The 11273-nt window shown below is 40.8% G+C and overlaps 1 protein-coding gene across 3 annotated transcripts in view; it reads left to right on the top strand.

The window, feature by feature from the left end:
• Positions 1-142: 142 nt before the first annotated feature.
• Positions 143-11273, top strand: part of PCNX2 (pecanex 2) — a 150673-nt gene continuing 139542 nt past the window's right edge. For 2 of the 3 annotated variants that reach the window (XM_042808627.1, XM_042808618.1), the window contains exons 1-4: positions 143-295; positions 6337-6545; positions 8623-8740; positions 10895-10931. In XM_042808627.1, coding sequence (XP_042664561.1) covers positions 143-295; positions 6337-6545; positions 8623-8740; positions 10895-10931 — 517 coding nt within the window. The remainder of the gene's footprint in view (positions 296-6336; positions 6546-8622; positions 8741-10894; positions 10932-11273) is intronic. The other variant, XM_042808635.1, reaches the window with a different exon arrangement.

The raw sequence follows: 11273 nt of genomic DNA, 5'->3' as shown, positions 1-11273 counted from the left end.
GGGAGGCCCGGCCCGGCCCGGCCCGGCCCGGCCGGGGTGGGGCGGGATGCTCAGCGTCGCGGGGCACCATGGGAGAATCCGCCGGCGCCCGGCATGGCGGCGGCGGCGGCGGCGGGCGGCTGAGGGGCGGCGGGGGGCGGCCATGGTGTCGCCGGCGGCGCGGCTGGTGGGGCAGGGTGTGTGGGCGGCGCTGACCGGCGGTTGGTACCACGACCCGGAGCAGGGAGCCTTCACCAACAGCTGCCATCTCTATCTGTGGCTCTTCCTACTGACGCTGCCCCTCGCCATGCACCTGGTGAGCACCGCGGGGCGGGAGCGCGGGGAGCGGCCTGGGGGATGGGGCCGCGCCTCACCTCGGCCCGGCGGCAAAGGCGCGCGGCCTCGGGCGAGGGCTCCGCGTCCCCGCCGTCACCTCCCGAGGCGGCCGCGCCCCGGTGCTGGGGCGGCCGGGGAGGCGGGGGGGTGGGGAGGCTCCTCGGATCCCCGTTTGTTTGCCGGCCGCCCTGGTCTGACCAGCCGACAGGGGTGAATACAAGCAGAAAGTCAAGTGCCTGAATGTCATTGGTGAGTCGCATTGCTCCTCGTGCAACGCAGCTCACCTTGTGCTAAGCATCACAGATCAGTGGTTTTACTAATTGGGATTTGCTTGCAGAACTTTAATGTTTTTTTTTCCATGAAAACTTGGTAGTTTGACTCAGTTTTGGTGTGCTTCCCCCTACCTGGGGAAAGCTGGGAAGCAGCTTGCTGGATCACAGCATCCATGCATTGGTGAACTCCTCAGTGACTGTAGCTTAGCAGTATTTCTTGCAGTGACTCAACTTGATTCTTATGAAGTGAAGTTTGTAGCTTGACTGTTGCTTTTTTTTTTTTTTTTTTTTTTTTTTTGAGTGGGATAAAAATCCTAAGCAGGTCTTTTCACTCTACATGAGGAATTGGACTGGATGACCTTTAAAGGTCCCTTCCACCTCAAATGATTCTATGGTCAGAGATAGCCCTGATTTGCAAAGAGCGTTCATGAGTCTCCCTGGAATTCCAGTGAGAAGTCAGTTATGTATTTTTAAAAATCTATTAGTATGCTGTACCTTTGATGTGGATTGTGCTCGATCCCTGTAAGCATGGGTTGTGGAGCTCTTCAGTCAAGATTACTGTGTTTTCTGGTGGATGGAGACTCTGTCCTCTGCAAGCCAGCAAGAGCCTAATGTGCTAAGAACTGCTGCCAAAGTGATATGCATGATTTTTCAAAAAAAGATGAGGAAAAAAATGTGAAGGTGAAGGTTAACTTTCTTTTCCAGCTAAAGTAAGTAGGTATACATCTGGAAGAGTATGTGTTGCCTTCTGGGAAATTTCAGAACTCACAGTGTTGCACAACAGGGCGGTGTAGTTTAAAGCAAACGTAAAACACAAGAAATGATGTAAAGGGAGAAGAAGAAAACCAAATTTATCTGTTTAACTTTTTTTTCTTCTGGGCTTCATGTTTGTCTGCCTTGATGGATGCGATCCTGCAGACTGGCTGGCTTTCTGATGAATCATCTGGTTAAATGAAGGACTTGCGTTCTTGAGCTAATGTGTCGCTATGGGAATTCTTTATCCTTGATAAGAATAATGCATTTATGTGTTGCCTGTTCAAGTAATGATGTCCTCAAGTATTTGTTTTCCTGCTTTTAAGTGGTTAGGCTTTGTAAACTTTGTGCACGACAGATATTCTTGCCACTTAGAAACTTGAACCTCTATTTTTAATTGAAGGATTTCTTTGGGGAATTTTACTTACAATCTTTGGCGAAATTTGGGGTGGTGTTCATGTTACACACTTTGGAATCAGCTTAAGCAGTCATAAATGTCTCTTGAAATGACAAAGTCAGAACAAATCAGAGTGCTATTACTCAAAATGTTCCTTTGCTTTAGATTGTCTCAGTTACACCTTTAACAAAGTCAGAAAGTCTCCCTGAAACAGTTTGATTTGAGTGAAGTGGCAGAACTCATCCAGCTGCTTTTAAATTTTTCACACTGGCTCAGCTGAGATGTGCTGACAGTAGCATTGGGGAGCTTACAGTATCAAGTTGTTTCTGTTGTGTGGATCGAGGATTTTGTTCTCTAGCATTGTCAGCACAGCTTACTTTGGTACTAATTGTTCCCTTGTGAACTTCCCCTTTCTGAAAATGCAGTTCTGTGTGTTGTCTTTTTCATTTAGCCCTTGTAGCAGCAGATATGCAAATAAAAATATACACTGAAAACTATTTGGAACACCGTTAAAAAGTTGACTAAAATTCAACTTTCAGTATTATTAGGTTATCTTCTAACCTTGCCATGTCAGATCTCATAATAGATTATGATTTGTGGAATAAAGTAGCAAATAGCACAGGGCTCCCAGGTGTTGTGTGTATGTGTGACATTAGGGACACTGTTAAGCAGAGCCACCTGGCTGAGGTCAGCCCCAGTGTAACACCAGTAAAGCATAGAGATGACTTTGGGGGTGCTTGTACTATAGCCTGTTCTAGAAGCCTCAAGATAGTGTGCACCTGCCTTTTTGTGAGCCCTTGAGATAGCTTAGTGATTGTTCCTGTCTTTTGTTGGACAGGAAGCTCTTGAATTGAACATTAGGTCTTCGAGTCATACCATGATAGCTATAACGTGGCAATATAAGGGTGTGGGCACGTAAACAAATTACTCAGAGGTAAACTGTGATAAAGTTGGCAGCATGTTAGCTGCTTCCAGTCTCAGTTGACCACACTTTAACCTACTTTCACCCTCTGTAACAGTAAGGGTATGCGTATCACTGGAGTAGATAGATAAACTACACAGCTCTTACCATATTTATTAGGAGATAGAATGCACTCTTAAAAATGAGTTTACACCCCTGGGATTTGCTACGTGTTTTTCCATGTTGTCTTAAGGACATCTCTTAGATATTAATTCAGCTAAAGGAACATCAAAGTATGTATCTTTGGCTTCAGTGCTATGGTATACCCCCTCTTTCTTCACCAAGTTTCATTGTAGTTACTGACTGCATGTTTTCCATCATTTTTGTGCTGTAGCAAACCAAGGCTGAGATGAGGGCAATGTAGCATCTATCTTTAGATGCATCAGGTGGGTTATGTCTGGGTCTAAACAACTTAATTATTCAGTCTGATTTATCAGATGTGGTATTTGGGTCGAAGGTTACGTGTCTTTATATTAGGACCTTAGACACCTCTGCCTTTGTGCTTCCCAAATAATGTTAGTAGACATGGGGAGAAGTTGGCCATTTCCATGGCAGTGGCCTGTGGGCTGACAGCAGCCCCAAGCAGATCAACCGTGCTGTATCTGCAGCAGTAAGCCAGGTGGCATTTCAAACGTGTGAACCTGAATGTCTGCCTGTGGCCCACAGTGTTCTGATATTGGAAGCTACTGGCCTGTTCCGTGGAGGGATGTGTTCTACTGAAGTTAGGTGTCAGTTGCCAAAGAGTTAAAAAGTTCTGCAGCAGCAGGGCTGGAGAGAGATGAGCAAACAGACACATGATGTGATTATAAAACCTAATTTCTGTAGGAAATAAGGCTAATAATAACTCTAGTACAGCAAAAGTGAGTCTATCATATAATTCCTCAGTGGTCTGTAATTTAATTTCCCCTAGCTCATGCAGATTTTTCTAGATTTCACATATCCGTACCTGGGAACACCAGCTGCACTCAGATGACACTTCTACCCTTATGCAAGAGGCTTGTTTCTGAAAGTCCAAGGCTTTCCATCCTCACTTTCATCTTTCTTCCAATTCCTTGTGTGGAATTGGAACAAGCTGCCAGCTTCTGCTACTTAGCTTCTTCCAAGATCCAGAATATTAGGAATATGCTGGCCTTTATATATGTATATTTGTAGGCAGATTTTGAATTGTGAGTATGCTTAACATGTACCCTGTGGGAAGCGCTGTATGTTGGGCAGATGTGCAAGCAGACTGTGGGGAAGCACTGAGTGTATCCAGGAGCTCTGATCAGAAGGCAGGGGTGGGAACATGCAGCACTCGGTGTTAGCTAGAACCAATCCTCTCTTTTACTTAGGATTTCAGGAGCTTCTGGTGATTCTCTCCTGTATTGTACTCTATGCAAACACAATCTGTGCTGTTAGAAGTTTATTTCTGTTGTGTCCTCGTGACATTATTCATTTAAAATATATTAAGCCATATAGGTGTCACCTATAAAGCCCTTCTATTCTGGTGACTAGTTCTGAGGTGTTATTTGTCCCTGAGTGGGCAGTCCATGCTTTTAGAGTGTAGTTGAAGAGATTTCCTGGGAAGTGAACATATCTTTTTGAAACAAATCCTTGCAGACATTTGGCAGTCATTCTTTGTGAAACCAAATGATTTTTAACTTGTGTTTTGCAAATGCTTTAGTCATAAAAACAAATTCTACCAACCCTTCTATCATGAGAGCACTGCTTTGCAAATACGTCTTCTTTCTGGCCCAGATACAGTAAATGACCAAAGAGCATGCTGAGTTCTGGTGTACACATACATGTAGCGTGTGTACATAAAATGAAGTACTCTTAACAAGCTTAGACTTGATCTGTAGAAAGTAACGTCTTTCTCATTAGGTATTGTTAGTAATTTATACCTGCTGGATAGCTTCTCTACTTTATATAATAAATTCAGCAGTGGTTCAGGTTGGATATCAGGAAAAGGTTTTTCACCAGAGGGTGGCTGGGGCCTGGGACAGGCTTCCCAGGGCAGTGGTCACAGCCCCACGCTGTGAGAAATCAGAGTTGGGATTTCTGGGTGGTCCTGTGTGGAGGCAGGAGTTGGGTCCCTTCCATCTCAAGATATTTGATGATTCCATGTGAATCGGAATAGTCCTAAGAAAGAATTTACCTGAAAAGCCAAATGCAGCAGAGGAGTAGCAGCTCATTTGCTCATGATAACACAGAAATGATTCAGCATACTCATTTCAGCATCAAGATAAATGTGGTGTCTTGTTTTAGAGATGAAGTAAATGTACCTCATTCCCTTCCCTTCTTTATCTATGTGGGCACAGTGTGGTTTATTTCTGAGTCTGAAATGATTTTTAAATTCAAATGATCCTTGATCTCCAAAGCTGGTATTTACAATTATAGATTTAGGGCATGAAATTGGATCTCTCTGAGACTGCAGCTAAATAAAAACCATACGTAAGGATGTTTCGTGACCATAGAAATGAAGATTTTGCCCCTTCAAATGTAACTGGAAGTATTTATTATGAATTTTTCTTCATGGTAAGGAAGTATTTACATAGGAGAGTGCAGTTCCTTCACAGACATGACGTACTGATGTCTGTATTTGAACTATAATTCATGGTAATGATAAGAGATATGGTGCCCATCCCAAATCAGCAGACACAGACAGCTGCAAATTAATGATTATGAACTTCAGAAAAAAAGCATTCAAAGAAGCTGCCTTTCTCCAAATGCACAGCATTTATTTGTTTTGACTGATCCTGATTTTTTTTTTTTTTTAATTCCTCAGCAGTAGAGGCAATAGGAGATGTTGTGAAGTGTTTTTAAAAAAAAAAAAAAAAAAAAAAAGCAATGAAACTACAACATTTTAGTGTTTTTAGCATTATTCTCATAGCTGAGAAATGGTAAGGTGACAATTTTTTCAAAAGGAGTTTCCTGCTTGTGGATAATTAATCTTTTGTTTTGTGTCTGATAATGCAGGAAAAGCTGTACTGTTCTGGGAATGGGAAATTTTCATAGAATCATAGGATGGCTTGGGTTGGAAGAGACCTTGAATACCATATGGTTCCACCTCTCTGATGTGGGCAGGGCTGCCACGCAGCAGCTCAGGTGTCCAGGGCCCCATCCAACCTGCCCCTGAGCCCCTCCAGGGATGGGGCACCCACAGCTTCTCTGGGCAGCTGTGCCAGGGTCTCAGCACCCTCAGAGTGAAGAATTTCTTCTTTGTGTCTAATCTTAATTTTCCCTCTTTTACTTTAAAGCCATTCCCTCTTGTCTTCTCACTATCAGACCAGGTAAAAAATTGGTCTTCCTCTGATTATAAGCTCCCTTCGAGTACTGGAAGGGGGTGTTTTGAGAGTGTTCTAACAGTGTTTGCTAATTGTGAGCTTTTACTGACTTTGTGATAAAATTAATAAAAAAAACTACCTATAGCTAATCAAAAGAAGAATAAATGGTTTGAAATTTGAGCAAATGTTTAGAACTTTCTGATGAGTAGAACTCAAGACTTCTGTATGGAGATACAGTATTGTGTCTGCAAAACTCAGTAGAGGTACAAATAACAGACAATTAGAAATATATATATATATAAATTGGAAAATTTAGCAGCATTTTCTTATAATAAACTTGTATGATGATGTCTTTATTATTCCTTTCTATAGGCTTGTCCAGCAAATTCAGTTACAGCTTTTGCATACTGCAGCTTAGTGACAGTGTTCTTCACAGCAATTAAGGTGATCAGTTACCGTCTGCACCTTATGTTTGATAAAGGTGAAGCAATTCAACAACAGGTCCCAAGAAAAAATGGAAGGCAGTGTAAAGATGCAGAAGTCCCAAAAGAAAACACAGTTCTTCAGCCCTCAAATCATAGGTAAGCTTTGCATTACGTGTTGCTGGTACACTGTATATAACTGATAAGTTTGTGCTGTTCTGTGCAGCAGAAATACCCATTGACAGCAAGAAAACTCCTACAGTTTTGTGGGGAGTGGCACTCCTAAAACCCTTATCAGTGCTTTTATTCTCAGTGGTTCTTGCATGCTTGTGATGAAGCAGGCAGAGCTACACCTGGTTTGGGGGTGGGGCAGCCAGTGGACCATGTGAAGGAAAGAGACCTGTCTGGGAGGAGCTAAAAGATCCTGGAGGAAAACTGGGAGTTTCTAAAGAAGTGTTAAAGGCCAAAGGAAGAGCAGAGGTTCTTCCTGGTTTTGTCCCTGTCCTAAAGAATTTTGAGGGTGAGAGAGAAGAGCTGTTCCAGAAAGAAAAATGTGTTTTGTTCCTACTTCAACTTCTGGGAAAGTGGTGAAAGTTCATACAAAACTTGCTGGAAAGGGACAAGGAAATTATGTGCACCTGTTGGCAAACAAAATGTTTTTCTATCATGGCTTTGAAAGCCTGAGTGCAAATTGGTGTTGTGCGTTTATAACAGCTTTCATCCTCTGATCAAGCCTAGATGTGTACGTTGTTTTCCTTTTTCTGACTGCCATAATTCTTCTGTGGTACTCTTCAAGAGTAAAGTTAGAGCCGCTCTCATTTCCCAGGTCATTGGGTAGGCATTTCCAGCATTTCCTCTGTACTGCAAATAAATAATCGCAGTCAGTAAGTCTGCTTCTGGGTTGATATGGTATTAAAGCTAAAAAATAATGTTGGCTGTAGACTAGAACAAAGATTTTCCAGAATCGTGTCTATGTAGAATATTCTGCTGGAAACTTTTTGGAATAAATCGAGACTTTTTTTTTTTTTTTTTTTTTTTTTACCATTTTTTCAAGCTTGAGTCGTAGAAATGAAATTGGCAGCCAGCTTTCATTGTTTGCAAGCTCTACAACAGATGTGAAAGAACCTGAAGTATGGTACATCCAGCAGTGGTTGCAGCATAAAATGTCCACCCATAGCTTAAATGGAGTAATTTGTTACAGCTGCCAAGCTTCAACTGAGAGCTCTGTATCTGTGAACTTGTTCTGGTTTTGGTGTGTTTACAGTCGCTATGGTAAGCTCTGCTACCACTGGCTCTGTGCAAGCTGTGCAGTATCAGGTTTGTTTGTATACCTCGGTAGTGCTGTTCTCTTGTGTTTTTGGCATGTCTCTGGCACATTCCTAGCAGCAACTTTGCTGGTGTTGTCAAGGTCTGCGTGCACCAAGGCGCTTCTCAGAAATGCCTTTCATAAGTCAGTTACCTTACAAAGGATTTATTTTTGTTTGAGTGATGCCTTTCAGGCTCTGTTCTCACTAGCCCACAAAGCCGTTTCCTATTTATATCTGATAAGGTAATTTGAGAGGCTCATCTGTTCTAGGCTGGCTCAAATTTAAACAGAAGCTCAATTTTTGTTCTGTTCATTAACTTTCCTTATCCTGACTTAGTTTTGACTAAGAATTAGAAGTAGCATCTCTTAAAACCTGTGTGTAAAGTCATTTCAGGTTTTTCATATGGGAGGTCATAGACACAGCAGTCTTAGCTCTTGATCAGAAAATAAAGAATATGTTGGCTAGCTGGCTGATGGTTTCTAAACAGGCTTTGGTGTGTTGGTTGAACAAGTTTCTGAAGTCAGCTAACTACAGAAAAAGTTCCCCAGGAAAAATAATTTTATAGCTTATATATAGCTGTAGGGTTTTAAAGCTGAAATTGGGAAAACAAATTTTTTTTTTAACATTTTGTCACAATGGGGATTTATTATTTACTTATTCCAAGTAAATTTTTATTGCAAAAATGCTTGCTCACATCCATGGAAAACCTAAAAGAAAATGTTTAAAAAGTGTAGTGAATAGCTGAATGCATCCACCAAGAAAATGATTAACTAGCTGCCTGTAATGTATGCTTCTTTTAATTAAGTCAAAGGGAACAACTTCACTTTTTATGGTCCAATGGTTATATGAATAGACATTATGCATTGCATTTCAAACAATTGTTTGATGGGAGGTAAGTAAATAACTTGGTTCCTTTTTCCCTTTTCCAGCAATAACGTTGGGGATAATGGTGTAATTGGTGAGGCCAACCAAAATGGCTCTACCCCTACAATACACGACAGTTTGAGGCTAGAAGCTCTTCACTCACAGAGCTCATCTGGGGCAACGGTTAGTATGCTTTTTGGTAGTAACGTTTTCACTTTATACATTGTGTTCTTATCACATGGAATTTTGTGCAGTCAGATGCTGCTGACTGAAAGCAGGTCTGCTCCAAGTTGGAAGGATACTTTGTATGACTACAGCTATTGGTTAGCCTTGGCCTTGTCTCACAAGTTTAATTTTACAAAGCTGAACCTGCTGTAGATAATTCTGTAAGTCTCAAGAGATGTCTGTATGCTCTATAGATACTAAATGACTTGAAAATCTTGCTAAAGTCAACTAGTTTTCAAGGCTGCTTTGAGAGAAAGAAGAAGCTAATGCAGTCAGGGCAGTTTCTCATTCCCTGAGAAGGAGTCAGCTCCTGAAGCGTTGGTAACTTATTTTTGTATAACTGGACTTACGGTTATAAAATAACAGTTTGATAGTTAAAGAAAACATAAAACCTGATTAAAATCTAGGAGTTAAGCTACATGAGGTTAAAAATACATAGATTCCACATTACTAGCCATGCTTTCTAAATCAGTTATTGTACGAAGTTATGAAAGTGGTTTTTGTGGACATTATTTAAGAAAATTACAAGAAGTTTGAAGAATAAAGTGTGCAAAAATTAGGAAACGGAATGAATGCTGTCTGTGTTATCTTAAGCTACTCCCCAAGTATACTGTGATAACATGTTTAATTATGTGACCCCATACTATTCTTTCTACAGGACTCCTGCCTCATTCAGTGCAGAGGATGGTTAGTGATCTCTGAATAAGTAGCTATTTGATACTTCATTGTCTTCATTTTTTTCCCCCTTTGTGTCCTTATTTACTTCAAATTATTCTGAATCAAAAGTATTTCCTCATTTCCTGGACTGTTTCTACCTTTTTGTAGCATCTGTATGATTCACAGACATTAACAATTTTTCTTTTATGAGAAAAAATATTTTCCACCTTGTTTCTGTCCTGGTCCCCAGTATTCTGGTATTTGTCCAGTCTGCAAACTCATTTTTTTTTCTCCAGGAAACCTGTCTGAGTCTCTCATTTCCAAACATGTAGATTGGGTCTAGTCAAACCTAATCTCCTCTTCTTGCTGCCAGGCTACCACTATGAAATAGAAGGATGTAATAATTATTTCCTCTTAATTTTGGTGCGTGTCAGCCTGAAGAGATCCATGTTATTTTTTCCTGGTAACTTTTCGCTAGTTCTCCATTCTTGCTCCTAGAATGTTTCTCTGCAGTATTGTGTAGTTCAGGACTCTCCACTGCATAACAAACATTGACCTGCTTGTGAGAATCCAACAAGGGCCACTGGCAGTGATCATTGGGGAATAAGGCATTAGATATATGAGGACAGGCAGATGTCCTAAAATCTATGTAAGACTAAAAGAATGTACTGTCTTCACTTTCCTAATGGAAGGATATGGAGAAGACTGAGCACACTCAGAGCTACAAGGTGGAAGACTAAGAGACAGTGGACAAAAGTACAGTTGGATACATTTAAAAAAAAAAAAAGAAGTTTTATTCATTTACTTTTTTTTTAACTGAAAGTGTGGTCAAATACTGGAAGAGATTGTCCAGAGTGGCTGTGAAATCTCCATTCATGGAGATATTCAAAGCTATACTGGATATGGTCCTGAGCAACCTGCTCTAACTGTGCCTGCCTTGAGTATGTGTGTGTAGGGGAGAAGAGTTTGGGCTAAATGACCTCTGTAATTTCCTTGCAATCTGAATGATTGTAGGATAACTTAATGGTTTTCTCCTCTAATTTTTCATTGAGAAATTGCTACCAAGTACTGGAGACCAAACTTTTTCAGCTACGTGTTTTTAAATCACTAAAATGAGAAGTGGAAAAGATGAACTATTTTAAGAAGGTCTAGATTAGGCGCCGTGGAATGTTTTTAAAAATAAAATCTTCAGTTTTCTTTCTCCCCAGATATAACACACACAATTACAATGATGCAATTTGGAGCATGGCTGTTCTATAACCATCTCCATCACCCACCCTTTGTATTTTGTGGAAGGTATACATCCAAATTTCAATGATTTTATTGAATACCAGCACTGTAATTAACCTTTGATTAGTTGACTGTTGCACTGATCTGTTGCATTACATCTATTTCTTTTCTTCCAACAGAAGTTAATATATAGCCTTACCAATTTTGTGTTGTTTTTGTTTTTAGGACCTGCCAACACGGGAAACTATTGAAGATCTCAAAGGTATCTGAAGGCATTATAATTCCTTTTCAACTTTTATTTAATCCTTGCTTGCCACACACACAAAAAAAAGACACAGATGACCCTGCAGCAGGATCTGTCATGCCTCATGTTAGGATCTGAATAGAAAAGATAACAAAATCTTAAGGGAGTTCTCACAGAAGGTTTCTCAGCTGTCAGCTGAGCTGTTTGGACTATAGCCTTTTGGTGAGAATGCAAGTAGCTTTCCCTATTTTTTAATAGAGAGATATTAAAGAGTTTTCCTCCCATGCTCTTGGGAAACTCTGTGTCTCTGGAACACGTTAAAAGAGGAAGCCAGTGTTCAGGTAACATGTTAAAACCCTT

The sequence above is a fragment of the Centrocercus urophasianus genome, unplaced genomic scaffold (assembly GCF_019232065.1).
Source record: "Centrocercus urophasianus isolate 14NV4802_14NV808 unplaced genomic scaffold, USGS_Curo_1.0 seq_10, whole genome shotgun sequence".
In the NCBI taxonomy this organism is placed as follows: Eukaryota; Metazoa; Chordata; class Aves; order Galliformes; family Phasianidae; genus Centrocercus; species Centrocercus urophasianus.
This window is presented reverse-complemented; position numbering and strand designations above follow the sequence as displayed.